The sequence below is a fragment of the Leucopleurus acutus genome (genome assembly GCF_964270905.1).
Source record: "Leucopleurus acutus genome assembly, chromosome: 11".
In the NCBI taxonomy this organism is placed as follows: domain Eukaryota; kingdom Metazoa; phylum Chordata; class Mammalia; order Artiodactyla; family Delphinidae; genus Leucopleurus; species Leucopleurus acutus.
In genome coordinates, this window is record NC_139152.1 from 23,121,869 (window position 1) to 23,138,402 (window position 16,534).

Below are 16,534 nucleotides of genomic sequence, written 5' to 3' on the forward strand. Positions count from 1 at the left end.
TATATGACAGGAAGGGCAGTGGCTAAAAATTACAAGCTTTTACTAGGTGTCAGACACTGTTACTAAATCCTCACCATAGCAGTTTGAGGTTAGTACTATTATTGGGTTGGCCAAAAGTTTCATCCGTCTTTTTCCGTAAGATGGCTCTAGTAGCATTTAGTTGTCTTTAACTTCATTAGAAACAATTTTGTTAGATTGTATGTGACAGCTGTCATATCAGTGTGCATTTAAAAAAAGACATCAAAATTGGTGGATTTTTGTGTAGCCATTTTAATATTGAAGATGGAAGAAAAAAGGCAACATTTTCGGCATATTATGCTTTATTATTTCAAGAAAGGTAAAAACGCAACTGAAACGCAAAACATAAGATTTGTGCAGTGTGTGAAGGTTCTGTGACTGATCGAACAGGTCAAAAGTGGTTTGTGAAGTCTTGTGCTGGACGTTTCTCGCTGGACAATGCTCCATGGTTGGGTAGACCAGTTGAAGTTGATAGCGATCAAATGGAGACATTAATTGAGAACAATCAGTGTTGCACCACGTGGGAGATAGCTGACATACTGAAAATACCCAAATCAAGCGGTGAAAATCATTTGCACCAGCTTGGTTATGTTCGTCTCTTTGATGTGTGGGTTCCACATAAGTGAAAAAAACCTTCTTAACCATATTTCTGCATGCGATTCTCTAAACGTAACAGAAATGTTCCATTTTTATTTCATTTTACTTTTATTTATTTATTTTTTATATTTGGCTGCATCAGGTCTTAGTTGTGGCATGGGGGATCTTTCATTGTGGCGGGTGGGCTTCTCTTTAGTTGTGGTGTGCGGGCTTTTCTCTAGTTGTGGCATGCGGGTTTTTCTCTCTCTGGTTGTGGCATGCGGGCTCCAGTGTGCATGGGTTTGTAGGTTTTGGCACACAGGCTCTCTAGTTGCAGTGCCCGGGCTCAGTAGTTGTGGCGCATGGGCCTAGTTGCTCTGCGGCATGTAGGATCTCAGTTCCTCAACCAGGGATTGAACCCGCATCCCCTACATTGGAAGGTTGATTCTTTACCACTGGACCACCAGGGAAGTCCCTCCATTTTTAAAAGAAATTGTGACGGGTGATGAAAAGTGGATACTGTACAATAATGTGTAACGGAAGAGATCATGGGGCAAGCGAAGTGAACCACCACCAACCAACCAACACCAATGTCTGGTCTTCATCCAAAGAAGATGATATTGTGTATATGGTGGGATTGGAAGGGAATCCTCTATCATGAGCTCCTTCCGGAAAACCAAACGATTAATTCCAACAAGTACCGCTCCCAATTAGACCAACTGCATGCAGCACTTAATGAAAAGCATCTGGAATTAGTCAACAGAAAACGCATAATCTTCCATCAGGTTAACGCAAGACCGCATGTTTATTTGATGACCAGGCAAAAACTGTTACAGCTTGGCTGGGAAGTTCTGATTCATCCGCCATATTCACCAGACATTGTACCTTCGGATTTCCATTTATTTTGATCTTTACAAAATTCTCTTAATGGAAAAAATTTCAATTCCCTGGTAGACTGTAAAAGGCACCTGGAACAATTCTTTGCTCAAAAAGATAAAAAGTTTTGGGAAGATGGAATTATGGAGTTACCTGAAAAATGGCAGAAGGTAGTGGAACAAAAGAATGAATACGTTATTCACTAAAGTTCTTGGTGGGACTTCCCTGGTGGCGCAGTGGTTAAGAATCCGCCTGCCAATGCAGGGGACACGGGTTCAATCCCTGGTCTGGGAAGATCCCACATGCTGCAGAGCAACTAAGCCTGTGAGCCACAACTACCGAGCCTGCTCTCTAGAGCCCGTGAGCCACAACTACTGAGACCGCGTGCCTAGAGCCCGTGCTCTGCAACAAGAGAAGCCACCGCAGTGAGAAGCCTGCGCACTGCAACGAAGAGTAGCCCCTGCTCACCGCAGCTAGAGAAAGCCCTAGCGTAGCAACAAAGACTCAATGCAACCAAAACTAAGTAACTAAATAAAATTTTTTTAAAAATTTAAAAACCCTCTATTCTACAAAAAATAAATAAAATTCTTGGTGAAAATGAAAAATGTGTTTCAAAGGGCTTAATATACAGTCCCCATTCAGACTTGTCCAACTGTTAAAAAATATCTTTTATGGTAGTTTTGTAGATTTGAAGGATTCAATAAGGATGGTAAATAGCAATTGGTTGTCATGTCTCTTTAGTCTCTTTTTTTTTTTTTGTGGTACGTGGGCCTCTCACTGTTGTGGCCTCTTCCATTGCGGAGCACAGGCTCCGGACGCGCAGGCTCAGCGGCCATGGCTCACGGGCCCAGCTGCTCCGCGGCATGTGGGATCTCGCCAGACCGGGGCACGAACCCGCGTCCCCTGCATCGGCAGGCAAACTCTCAACCACTGCACCACCAGGGAAGCCCTAGTCTCTTTTCTGAACTATCTTCTCTCCCTGCTTTTTTCGTTTTCTCTTATTTTTCATTTCATGACATTAACATGTTTGGAAAGTCTGAGATAGTTGTCTAGAAGTATGTCTTTCAATCTGGGTTCATCCATTGGTTTCCTAGTGATTAGATTTAGATTAAACATTGCTAGCAAAAATACACTGCTTCTCTTTAGAAGGTACAGGATGGTGGTTAGGCTAAATTTAATCATTGGATTAAGCTGGTGTTCACTGGACCTCTCCAGTGTAAAGGTACCCAATCCCCTGAATCACTAATAAGTCGTCTGTGGGGTAATTCTTGGGGACCATGTGCATATCTTGTTCCCCAACAGTCAGTTATTCAGCCAGTGGTTTTCGCATTCATCTTTGATCCTTATGTGAATCAGTTACTGTGTTGGTGGTTGCAATATGGTACTAACTGAACTTTCGAAAGTCACTTTACTGGAGAAAAGTTCTCCTTCTCATTCCCATCCCTCTTTGGGAAAAATGTAGGCCCCAAAGACAGATGGCAGAGGAGTTGACGAAAGGGAAACTTGTAAGCAACTATCCAAAAATATATTAATATTTTAAATGTCTGAAGTGTTTTCTTTGTGAGTGGGTGTATAGTAAAGTTCTAGGAGAGAGAGAGAGAGAGTGTCTTTTAGTTTCGGGGATTTGCCCTTAAAATAATAAATCCTTAAGATTTATTAAGGATTTATGATGCAGATGAGGAAAAACGAAGTAAAGTGCCATTCTGATTTCCTTCTAGGCTGAGAGAATTCAATAATAATGAGACGAATTTTCATTCAACCCAGCCACAATCTGAAGATATTGTTTGCCCTCCCATTTGAAAACACTCAATGGTTCTTTACAAAGCATGTTAGATTGAAATCAAATGGGCATCGAAACCATGAAATTCCTATGAAAGGTGGGATAGTAAACAGAAGTTGTTTCGTAGGGGGGGTTTCTTGATCTAGGCTTATAATTCCTTTAAGATTTATCCTAAGGCTTTTATACCTGCTTTGCTCATGACTGACTCACTCAGTGACTCAGTGTTATCTGATGAGGATCTTATTTCACTTTTGAAAGCAGAGTGTTGTTCTCTTTGTTGCGGTAGTAAGGGCTAGCAGGAAAAGATTGACTCTGGGCGGTGCAATTGAAACCCCCCCCATCCATCTTGAGATTAGAGAGTACCCTGCATGCAATATCAGTTCTCCTGCGAGCAGTTCATAATGAAAAGACCTATTTTTGAAGCATGTAACTATCCCTCCTGCCTAAACAAAACTATTCTTAAATATAGGGGTAATTATCAGCACTCTCTATGAATTCATTTATAATTTGCTTTATTTTTCTTTTCATTGTTTTGTAAGAGGATCTTGGACACTATTTTTGTGACCAGGTAGACCTTGGACTCCTGCATCCTTTTGAGCCATGAATTTTCACATTATGTTCTTTAAGTCTGGAAAAATGACTTGCCCGTATTTTGCTGGTATAGTATGATCACACACTTTTTTCTCTCATTGAGATCTTGCTGAGTGAAAAATTGGTGTGGCATGAGATGGCCTATAAAATTTACATTAACCTATATCCCAATTCTGTGTTTGGAGACAGCTGAATACTCCTTGCATTTGTTTGATAATTTCTTACCTTGCATGCTGGCTTATATTATGATGTTGTTATAGATTCCAGAATATGAATATTTAAGGCAAAACCTCGCTAATTCAAGCATCTGAACTTTATGGGTCTCAAGGTTGAGCAATTCACTTGAAGGAATTAGACTGGCATGTGCCCGGCAAGCACAGTCATTCTCCTAGAATCTTGAGGTTTCTGCAGAGCTAGAGTCTCTCCATGGCCACGCCCAGTTTGCTGTCAGTCCACTTGGTGTGTAGTGGCCTCCACCAGCCCTTTGGACACGACACAGAGCAGAGAACCTGGTCCTAGGTTGGCATGTAGCTAAGAGCTTCATGGCATATTTGACGCTGTAATAAATGAGGAGGTACTGAAATAGTTCCTATTTTTGAACACTTTGACTCACTTTCTAAGATGTAGCACAACCCCAAGGAATATTTAGCATTCCAATTCTTTATAAAAAATATTTATTACAGGGGCTTCCCTGGTGGCGCAGTGGCTGAGTCCACCTGCCGATGTAGGGGGACGCGGGTTCGTGCCCTGGTCCGGGAGGGTCCCACATGCCGTGGAGCAGCTGGGCCCGTGAGCCGTGGCCGCTGAGCCTGTGCGTCCGGAGCCTCTGCTCTGCAACGGGAGAGGCCACAACAGTGAGAGGCCCGCATACCTCAAAAAAAAAAAAAAAAAATATATATATATATATATATTTTTTACTTATTTATTTATTTATTACAAAGGCTTGTAAAGTGCATTGCTTGAATCGTAGAGGTGGGTTCATACTTGTCAAGCAGGTTTATACAACACTGAAAAATAAACACAAATATGTCAGAAATCTTACAAATGAACAGGGCTTCTTATTCAGTGTGGGCGATCTTAAAGGGAGTTTTTGGGTGAGTTTTTCTTAGAGGTTGACTTAATTACTAGAGAAAGAATTGAGCAAAGCAACAAGACTGGTTACCAGCGCCATGACGGTAGGAGATGTCATCTTTCTTTTAGGCGTATCATGGTGTCTGGTTAAAGCAACAGTAAGGCTCCACGTATATTTGTTGAATTAAATTTTCAAATTAGTTGCTAAATTCCTCTGGTCTTAGGTTTCTCAATCAAGGTCAAGCCACCTCACTTGACTTTTCACAGATTGCCATTTTCTCTTCTTCCTGTCTCCCCGCTAACTCTCCTTTCCTGCTCTTAACCCTGCTGGCCAGCGACTTTTGACTTAAGGAATAGCAACTCTAAGCTGTTGTTTTTCATTTTCAAAGAAAACTGTGTAGGAGAAAAGAGAAATAGGACATATTCAAATCATTAAAAAGATTATATAGAGACAGAGAGATCACTCTGTACCAGGCACTGTGTTAAGATCTTGCAGTGAAAAGGAACCGAGACTGGGTGCTTGCCCTCAAGAGGTCGGGGCCTGTAGGTAAAATAGTCATATCAAGAGAGCGGAAAAGTACAAGTCATGGTGTGAGGGTAGGGACTGGGGGACAGCTTAAGTAAAGTTGACCATGTCAACTGGAAGAATCAGTCTTGGCCTCATAGCAGCCCTAGAGCAGGGTCTTTAAGGATGAGTGCCCCAGGCAGTGTGGACTTGAGAAGGCATTGGGGGAATTCTCCAGGGAATGGAGAAGGTAATTCCTATGTTTGTGTATTGGCTCTTATGAGGAGCAAGACAGTTGTTCTGTTGGGGAATTTGGAGAGTATAGATTAAAAGAAGAGCTGGGAAAAGAAAAGGGCAGGCACTGTGAATGCTAGTAGATGTGGTGGATATGCCACGGCTTGGGAAGGAGGGGCAAAGGTTGCATCTGGAAGGAGGTGAATGAAAGTCATGGAACGGGTAGGGTAATGGGACTCAAAGTCTTGGTGAAGTCAAAGAGTAGCTGAAGGTGGCGGAGGGCATACACGTGAGCTAGTTGAAGGGGAAATATTCTCAGAGAGGTGGATAAAGTGAGGAGTCTGGCTGTGCAGAGATTCAGGGTGTGACCATGAGCATATACTGCTAAGAAGGCCCTGCTCTTTGATTCCTTCCTTCCCATGGTGCTGTCTTTCCGGGGACAATATCCTCCCCAGTGTCTCTCATGTATAACCAGCCAGGATCGCACACCTTAACTCCATGCCAGTTTCTAAAGTCCTCCACCTTAAACTAACCACATTTCTGACTCAAGCAACCTCATATATGAAACCTTGTAAAATCAACCTCCCCATGTTGAATTGATTATTGTTTAGTAGTCAGTATGGACCGTGTACAAACTACTGTATTACCAGCCATAACCCTTTATAGTCATATGTTTACATGGCTTTATCTCTTAAATAATAAGCCAGCTGGAGCTCAAAGATTGAATTTGTTTTTGCTTTGTTTTTTGTAAGCCAGAAAATTATCTTGTGCTCCTATGTGCTAAATTTTGTGGGAGGAAGGAAGAGATAAAGAAAGTAAAATTGTGGAAAGGAAGGAATTTCAAACCAAAGAATCATATGAACTCTGAAGGTCCTATAGGGTGGTAGCAAAAGCTGAAGGAGGGCTCTTGAGTAAACCTGAGGGTGAATAAGGAGGATGGTGGTGGTACCCGGGAGGTGAGGTGATAACAATAATAGGGGCTAAAAGTGTGATTACAGCCTTCCTCAAAGAAGTTGACGTTTATTGGAAAGTTTAGTGACCATCGTAAAGGAATTTGAGAGGGCACAGTGGGGAATGGACTGGGAGGGAACTTGGTTGAGTCAAGATCTGCTGAAACCCATAACTTTTTGTAAATATTGCTTCTGTGTGGGAAATATTTCAATGAGAACTGACTCTTAACCTCCCACTCTTGGATGTTCCTTGGATCAGGGCTTCTGGGGATATCCTCAGGAGAATGAATCATAGCAATAACATTAGTAATGATATTATTCAAGTGCTCGCATTATCTCATTAATTCTCACAACAACCTTATGAAGTCTGTATTATTACCTTCCCTATCTTATGAATAAGGAGAGTTAGGCATTCCCCATCCTCGCATTCCTCCTAAGTGGGCTACTTATTCTAGCCAAGGCAAGGTGTACTAGAACCAGTCAGGTCTTCTGGGAACATCAGATCCGCCGCCTTGAACGCCTGACACTGCCAACTGAACTTAGCTTCCTGAGGGACTTGGTATCCTCTGCCACTTGCTTGAGTCCTGCAGGTTCAACCAAAGCCATCCTGCCATGTTGGGAATTCGATGGGTTGTACTGCTGCCTTCAGAAAGTGGGGATTTGGATGAATGAGAAAATAGGTTAACATATATAAAGTGAAATAGGGTGAAATACAGAAAGAAGTGGAGAGAGGAGGGAAAAAGAATGCCTTCAAGTTAGGAAGGATGATAATACTGAAACTTCCCAGAGACTATATTTCCGTCTTCGGGCCAACATATAAACTTTCAGCCTGAGCCAGCATCTTGAGCTGGGAGCGGAAGACATGGATAACAAGAATATGTATTTTGTTTATTGGGCAAAAAATAGCTCATGAGGATTGTAGAATAGGGGCTATCAAAAAGTTTAAAAATCTGGCGATATGGGGTGGCCTAATTCGAGGGATTCTTGAGGTTGGATTCTCTTCTGTGAGAGAGTCGTTTCTTTTGTGCTAGCTGATGGGGGCTCTCAGTGGCCTTCTCGGGGTGCTCTCTCCCCCAAAATGAAGGGAGGACTTGGTGCCTTAGCCAGCGGAAGATCCGCCTGAAGTTCAGACAGGAGCGGGCTTTTGTGCTGGAGTGAGTGTCCTCCTTCTCTTGCGGACCTGATGAGATTGAGGAGGTCTCTGCAATACTTGTCCTTTGGCTGCCAGTCACCTCGCTTATTATCTGCCAAGAAAATGAGTTTTAGATATTGTGTAACCTAGACAACAGTGGGGTCAATATTTATCCATTTATGGAACTCAAATCCTTTAACCAAAAGTGACCCAACTGTACATGCAGTTTTAGTACTCATTAATACTTACACACACCCACGCACACACCCATGCACACCTATTTTGGTCATAATTCTTGGCTTTTTCTTTACTTTCCTACCCTCTTCTCTGCCTTGGTGCTCCTCAGTTTTTTCCCTTCAGCTCCACTCTGACCCTTTTACAGCAGGTAGTAATTCTCTGTACATTCCCACCTGGCCCCTCCGCCAGGCCTGGCCCCTGCTTGCCTGTGAGGCACCTCTGTGCTCACTTCAGCAAGCTCCTGTTTCTGAAGCCTTGGAGGAATCTGTGGAAACTGGATGACATCTTCATTTTCTGATGGGTTGAACTTGGCCAAGTGTTGACAGCTCTTGTGTTCTTGATGACTAACCTGAGCCATACCTGGAGGGGAGCTGCTAGACAGCTGAGAGTCTTCCTGCTGAACAGATTCATGGAACACACAGTCCTCATCTTCGTCATCTTACTGGTTCTCAAGAAATTTCTCAAGCTTTTGCACAAGACCGTCCAGTTTGCTGAGAGTCAGTTGTGTCTTCTCTTTGGGATACTTGTCTATCCACTGGTTGTCTCCACTTAGGTCCCAATTAGCCATCGAGTCTGAATTCTTAGAGGCCATATCAACATCCCAGGCCAGGGTGATTCTTAGTTTGCAAAACTGCTCTGGGTCGTCCTGTATTTGGTCTCATCTCCCCAGGAGTCTCCCTATGTTTTCAGTCCGCCATGTCCCTTGGATAGGAGGGACAAAGTGGATTGAAGGACCTTCAGAAGATGTGTCTTCACAGGAGATGATGTTCTCATAGGAAAAGTTGTCCTCACAGGGGAAATAGCCCACAGAGAGACTCAGGTTTGATTCGGAGCTGCTGGAGAATGAGTGCGCCGTGGAGTTCAAAGGCGCAAATCTCAGGTCTCCCTCATCCCAGGGATCTTCAAAAGAAAGAAAAAATAAGTGGGATTGGGGAAAAGAAGAAGGTAATAACGGTACTTACGCAGTAACGTTATGCATTCCTTTTTCTATTTGGAGCTATCGCATTCTGATAGAAGTTCATCCTGTTTTGCAATCTGCAGTGAAGAATGAAAGAGGCAGCCCTCTCCCTTTCAAAACCTGTTCTATACGACCCTCTGTACTAAGCGTCTTCACCGGATGCCTCACATCATCTGTTACTACAGCTGAAAGAACTTGTACCATAAAAGAAAAAGAGCATCATGGTATAAAATTTGAAAAATATAAAAAAGTATGAGGATCAAAATCAATATGCCTGTGATTCCCCCTGTCCAGAGATAATGATAATCATCGTGAAAACATTTTGGTGGACTCCCTTATAATCTCTTCTTTTTCTTTATATGTACTTATATGTGTGTGTGTGTGTGTGTGTGTGTGTGTGTATATATGTGCAGTCACATCACATATATATGTAGATATGAAAGTCACATTGGTTGAAACTGAGATTATTATATTTTATGGCACAACCTACAATAAACATATATATGGCTATTCTGTCACTTTTTACCACTTTCTTATTAATGACCATTAGTAGTTATTGTTCTTAATAGATACATCTTCAGTAAACTCCCTTGTTAATCTTTGTCTCTCTTTATATTCTTAAATGTGGGTTTAATGGATCAAAGATCACTAATGTATTAGAGGGTCCTTAATAGTTGTTACCAAGTTGCTTCCCAGAAAGATTATAGCCATTTAGTTGCCCATCCTCCCACCATCTGATGGCACTTTTTAGTGCAGCTTTTTCTATGATGCCCCGGTGAGTAACTGGGGCAGAGGGTAAGAATACTCACACGCATGCACGCACATGTTGTAGTCTCTGTAATGCTCTGCTCTGGTGGCTGCCCTCGTGAAAGAGGTGCTGCCAACTCCTGAGCCATAAACCGGGGAGGTGAAAAATCCTTCAGATTCTGAGTCTCAGTGGCTAAAAGTCCAACTGCCAGAAGTCTGTGTTCTGGGGCTGTTGGTTACCATGGCAACACAAGGACCCAAGTTATAGTCAAAAATGTGGGAAGAGACAAAAAAGGGATAGAAAGCTGCAGTAGCCAGTGCCTTGCTCCCAAAATATCCTGTATCCGTATCATCCCTGCTGATGAGGGTCCCTCTCGAGGGCAGAAGGACAAATGCTGTGGCGGTTACTTCCCTCTTGTCATGTGGGTGTCCAGGATAGTTCTGGTCTAGAGGGAATTTAGAGCCTATTTGGGGAAGCGGACATAAACAGCCTCTCATAGGACTGAATGGTAAGTGCAGCAACAGAACTTAAAAATAATGTCATGGGAGAATGGAAGAAGGCGCCTTGTGCAGCCGGGCAGAGATGGGGGAGGGGGGGTCTGAAAAGTCTCCAAGAGAGGATTCCCTCTGATCTCAGTATTTAGGGGGGTGTGGAAGTTAGTGAGGTGGAGGGTGGGGAGGGGTTGGGGGAGAGGACCTTTCAGGCAGAGGGGACACGTGAGCAAGGATCCCCCAGGTGAGAAGCAACCAGGAGTGTGGGGAGATCAAACATGAGGAGGTAAACGGGGTCAGTGAGATGGTGGAAGGTCTTCCACCCCTGTTAGGGAACTTGGTTTTTATCCTGCAAGCCTGTACTTGGATGGAAGTTTCATTTGTCAGGCATTCTTCCAGGTAATTCAAAGTATATTGGATACTCGACATGATTAAAACAAGCAAACCAAACAGAACTTCCAGTGCACTTGGCAGCATGAGTGTTATCAGTTGGCTTTCATGAGAACGGAGTCAGTAGGTTTGCACTGGGTTGAGGAATGGATGGGAGGAGACGAGGTGGGAACAGTGAACCTAGACCATGCTTCAGCAGTGTCTGGATGACAAAGTGAGAGGGGGAGGCAGAGGCAAGGTTAGTTTCCGCACCCACCCCCCCAAATACAAAAATGGTGCATAGTCAGTACAGGGGGAGAGTTTCAAAACCTAAACGGTTGGCTGCTGCTTTTGGAGAGAGTAAGGGTGGGATCCGTGGCATGGACAGGGGGCTCGGTAGTAATAAAGGGAGTGTGTTATTTCCTGGTATTAGAAGGAAAAAAGTGAAGATGGTTGTGGACAAGTTTGGAGGAATGCATCATTGAGGACCTCTGTTTTCTACTTTGAGTGTCCCAGCTAGGCTTCTGCCTTATTCCTGAGATTGTCTGCACGGTTTTAAACCTGTTACCTGGACCTCTGTCCTCGTTGTCCTTGTTTCCTTGTTCCCAATGTTATCTCCTTTGATGGCCTCTTCAGTAACATGAGCTGCCTTGGTTTTTCTACAATTAGAGCTTTGCTTTTCCTTGCCATCTTCCTCTAGGGGCCTCTGCTGCTCACCAAGTCCTCCCACCTCCCAGTCTACCCTTCCCTTCCCAATGGCATCGTGGAATTATGTGGGATCAGTTAGGTCTCAGTGGGTACTTTGTAGGTGGGGAAGTAAATCGTTCATTGTCTGTTTCCAAATGTGCAAATTCTGAGGACAAATGTGGGTCGTGTAGGATTGAAGGCTGTCAGTTGCAGAGACTAAACAAAAAATAACCTTTCCTAAGAGCAAAATCATCTTGGCAAATGTAGTTACAGCAACTGCCAGCCTGGTCTAAACTGTGGGGCTATGGGGTACTGTTTTTCCGTCAATTCAGTGATTCTCAGGAAGGGAGTAGGGCTTCCACTCGAGTTTCCAAGGAATGAAGTGTGTGTGTACTTGGAAAAAGCATGTTCTTTTTTTTAAAAAAATTTTTTTCATTGGAGTGTAGTTGACTTACAATGTTGGAAAAGCATGTTCTTAAATTAACATTGCTTAGATATGCTTTTGGTCACTTTTTTTAAAATTTCAAGTTTCAAACAGTATTAAAAGAAACCATACGGTTTTTATATTTATCCAAAAAGAAGCATGGATTTCAACACACACACAAACACGCACATCCAAAAAAGGAAAAAGCCAAGAAACACTGGTGCAACTTAAAAGAACCTCAACTCATTGGAATCTGTCAGTTGCGTAAAGATCTTTTTCAAATATTTTTCTGTCTTTGTTTCCATTTAACAAGATTACATTTAAAGTTTTCTACGACTCTCAGGTTTTTTGCTGTTGTACCAGTTAAATTTCTAGGTTCTGTTAAATAAGATTGTTTTAGGTGAGTCTGTTTCAGGAGTTATGATGTCCTGATATAAGAAATAGGCAGAGTTGGAGTTGGGGAGACACCATCTGTACCCAACAGAGGCCACCTGGCAAGTGGCCACAGACTGCCGCAGATCCCGCGAGTGATTGGGGTTCTAGATTAATCCCGGCGGGTGTAGGTCAGGAGCAACATGCTATGCTCCCTAGTATTTATTGGCCACTTACTACATGCCAGGTCCTATTTTAAGCACTTTATATGTGCTTATTGTTTAATCTTCACGGCACCCCAATCTGTTACGTATCGTCAGTTGCTCTGTGTTACAGACAAAGGAACCAAGGCATGAGCAGTTATATTCCCCGCCCACCTCCTCCCTGAAAGATTCTTGGGAGAGTTGACTTAGGCCAAAATCAAACTTGTAGTCTGGCTCCTTTAAAGAAACTCCTTTGAGCGGAACAGTGTGTTCTAAGTAAGTGGTCGGTAGAACCGGCCCACAACAATGGCGTCCACATCTGGGGCAGGCTAAAATGAGATTTAAAGTAAATATTCAGCTTCCTCTTTGGCGTAAGGAGATCTGGATCCCTGTGCTCTGGCTTTTCATGAAAACTCTGTGACCTCCTCACAGAGCAGTGGGAGCCTAGAACAGGATTCATGAGTAGCCTTCTTCCCAGGCAGCTGTAGTGAAGGTCAGAGGGAGGCTGTATGCCATACCGTTGCCCATGGAAATGGGACTAAACATAAATATTTAAGTAGGAAGGAACTATTTCTCAGCCTAAACTTCTAAAGTTTAGAGTGATCCTGAAGGTAAAAGAGCTTCACCCAGGGGAAGCCTCAGAGAAAACTTCAAATTTTACTTGTTTGTACCATACTGCCGTTTCTCTGTATATTTGCTCTGTGTGTGTGTGTGTGTGCGTGTGTGTTTATGTGTGTATGTACATATGTATACATATATATTTCATTTTAAATACAACTCAAGTAGTGAAAGTCCCTGAAACTCACCTTTTCTCCTGCCCCAGAAAAGGGATAATCACTGTTAATTGTTTGATATATATTACATAATTTGTTCAGATATTTTTTTCCTAAAGCAACATTGAAATAGCAACGACACACGCCATCTTTAGGATCCCATGCTGAGGAGCGCATTCAATTCTAAAAGATAACTTAGCTTTTACATCTAATAACAGATCAGGGGATTTGAGGTCCTCGTTAACAATACCCCTTGTGTTAATTTCTTTCCTAGGGCCTTATTTTGACTTGGTGGGCTAGCTTTTCTTGGATCACAGGTATATTATCTAAATAGTATAGCTGGCTCATCATTACCTCTTCTCTTGAAGCAAAATCATCTATAATAAAGCTCTTGAGTTTTCAAAAATGATAGTATGTTGTGAATTTACAACGTTTTAGAACTGAAGCCGGTAGTAATGGAAGTTTTGAAAATTGGAACACTTCCTCAAATCCATTTGACTTGATGGGATTTGGAGCCTAAATAAATAGAGTGGGAAGTTTCTAACTTAGAAATTAAGCTACTGTTATGGTTAATTTTGCGTGTTAACTTGACTAGGCCACAGGGTACCCAGATATTTGGTTCAACATTATTCTGGTGTCTGTGAGGATGCTTCTAGATGAAATTAACATTTGAATTGGTGGACTGACTAAGGCAGATTGCCCTCCCTGGTGTGGGAGGGCCTCCTCCAATCCTTTGAAACCTGAATAGAACAAAAAGCTGACTTCCCTGTCTTTGAGCTGGGACGTTGGTTTTCTCCTGCCTTTGGACTCAGACTGGAATTTACATCATCAGGTCTCAGGTTCTCAGGCCACTGGACTTGGACTGGAGCTACACTATTGGCTCTCCCGGGTCGCCAGCTTGCAGAGGGCAGATCTTGGGACTTTTCAGCTTCTGTAATTGCATGAGCCAATTCCTTACAGTAAACCTCTTTTCTCATTCATTTTTGTATATGTGTGTGTGTGTGTGTGTGTGTGTGTGTGTGTATACACACATTCATATGTGTACTCTTGGTTCTGTTTCTCTGGCAAACCCAGACTAATATAGCTACTTGTTTTTCATTTTTTTGAAATTATGAAATATTTTAACAATATAAAAAGATGTCATGAACCCTGTCATATGATACACTGAGGACACAATGTCATTTTTATGGTGGTCTTGCCCAAAATGTATAATCACAGCCTAATAATGAGACAATAACTGTCACAAACTGAAGAAGACTAAAGAGAAATAACAACTAAATGCACGGTGGGATTCTAGATAGGATTATAAGAATAGGAAAAGGACATTAGTGGAAAACCTAGGGAGACTTCACTATGTTCTTTATTTTAGTTAATGGTATTGTACAAAGTTAATTTTCTGGTCTGATTATTGTAGTATGGTTGCATAAGGTATTAACATTAGGGGGAGTGGGGTGAAAATATATGGATAATGTGTGACTTCTCTGTAAGTCTAAAATTAGGTCAAAATAAAAAAATTTAAAAAGAATACATAAAAGTATAGTAAATGATGTAACACACACCTATATACTTATAACTCAGTTTGGTCAAGTCTTAAATTTTGCCATATTTGATCCATTATTTTTTTGAAAAGAAATAAAACATTTTAGATAAAACTTAAGTCCCTTTATATCCCTTCCCTGATCCCCGTTTTTCCCCGCTTCTCCCATGATTACGATCCTGAATTTGATGTTTATTTATCTTGTGCTGCTATAATATGATTTTACATATTAATATATTGTTTTACCTTTGGAGACAAAAACCAATATAAATATAAATTTACTTAATACCACTGAACTGCACACTTAAAAATTGTTAAGATGGTAAATTTTGTGTTATGTGAATTTTGCCAAAGTGAAAGAAATTTAGGGGAAAAAAACATGGTAAATGGACTACAGGTGATGCTCTTTGGAAAAGAGGAAGTCCCCATGGTTTACTTTGCTTTGCAACAATTATTGTGACGAAGACATCCTTTTTCCAAACCAATTTCTTAGCTGAAATATTTGCAGTGTTTATCTTGGGGATTAGGGAGAGGACAGGTATAATTTCCTATGCTCTATATGTTCATTCCCAAACAGACAAAGCCTTATCAAAGCTCATGTACTTAATTAAAGGAGGATGGTGGTGAAAATAGTGTTTTGGTGTGAACAAAGTTAAATGGTGCTTTCACATGTTCGGTCATTTAATTTTCATGACAGTCCTCTGAGTTGTGTGTTTTCACCCCAGTCTTAACTTGTGCAGTTCATATTACCCAGATCTGCCTCCAGAGTCCAGAGGCCCTCTGGAGCTAGGTTGCTGCTGCTGGGAACCAGCCTCAGCTGATTTGTTTCTACATCACTGGTGAATATGGTTAGTCAACAAGGAACAGTAGATGAGAACTATAGGTTTCCTTTCCCCCAACTTCATCACCCAGTATGAAAGAAACTCACAGGTTGAATTCTGCCACACATACAGCATATAATGGCAAACAAGCATAAAAACATTATAGTGTTGTTTTGTAAGCTCCAGAATTGTGCTGCCCAGCAGTATAGCTGCTAGCCACATGCAACAATTAAAATTAAATTTTAAAAAATGGTTCTTCAGTCATTCTAACCACATTTCAAGTGCTAAGTGACTACCTGTAACTAGTGGCTACCTTATTGCACAGGGCAGACAAAACATTTCCATCACTGTAAAAGTTCTGTTGGACACAGCTGCTCTGGAAGGTCCCGTGGTCTGTCCTCTTGTGCATTTGGATAGCACTGTGAAAGAAAAGTTTTGTTAGAGGCAGATGGAACAATCCTCTAGCTAATCTATCAGGATTTAGCTAACTTTCATGTCAGGATCAGGTGACAAAATTTCCTCCAAAGTGTCTAGAAATAGGACTAGTGGGAATCTTTAGCTGAGGGTACCATTTTGAAAGGTTTAGACAACTGGGTTGGATAGAGTCTTATATTCAGTTTATGCAAGAGAGGGAATATTTGTACACTACTTAGAGCCCATTGTGAACCTCATTTGATCAATGAAAAATCATGTGCGGCAGCCATTACGCTGTGAGAAACATAGTTGACTAGATTTTCTGTTTATATGAGCTTTTGATTAGTCATTCAAATGCTGACTGCCCCGGAGTACAGGTTAAAAATAATTATCACCAGGCTTCCCTGGTGGCGCAGTGGTTGAGAGTCTGCCTGCTGATGCAGGGGACACGGGTTCGTGCCCCGGTCCGGGAAGATCCCACATGTCGCAGAGCGGCTGGGCCCATGAGCCTGCGCGTCCGGAGCCTGTGCTCCGCGACGGGAGAGGCCACAGCAGTGAGAGGCCCTAGTACTGAAAAAAAAAAAAAAAAATAATAATAATATTTATCACCTTTGCTAACTTGTTCATGTTGAAGTAATTTGAAAAATCGCAGACAGTATAATAGCCTGTGTATAGATGGTCTCATTTAGTCTTTACAACATCCCTTTGCAGCAGGCATTGCAGGTATTAACCTCATTCGGGGCTTGATTGAATTCCCCAAGGTCCTG

At 42.1% G+C, this 16,534-nt stretch overlaps 2 protein-coding genes across 9 annotated transcripts in view; one reads left to right on the top strand and one right to left on the bottom strand.

Moving 5' to 3' along the window:
* PPFIBP1 (PPFIA binding protein 1) overlaps positions 1 to 16,534 on the top strand; it is a 174,327-nt gene that overhangs the window by 65,950 nt on the left and 91,843 nt on the right. The window lies entirely within an intron of this gene.
* Positions 4,806 to 8,928, bottom strand: LOC309968779 (uncharacterized protein C12orf71 homolog; the record flags this gene model as incomplete). Its single annotated transcript, XM_082850245.1, is given in 5 exon segments — positions 4,806 to 7,605; positions 7,608 to 7,845; positions 8,200 to 8,409; positions 8,413 to 8,628; positions 8,632 to 8,928. Coding segments are annotated over 5 exon segments (1,023 nt in total), but the record flags the coding sequence as incomplete, so codon positions are not given.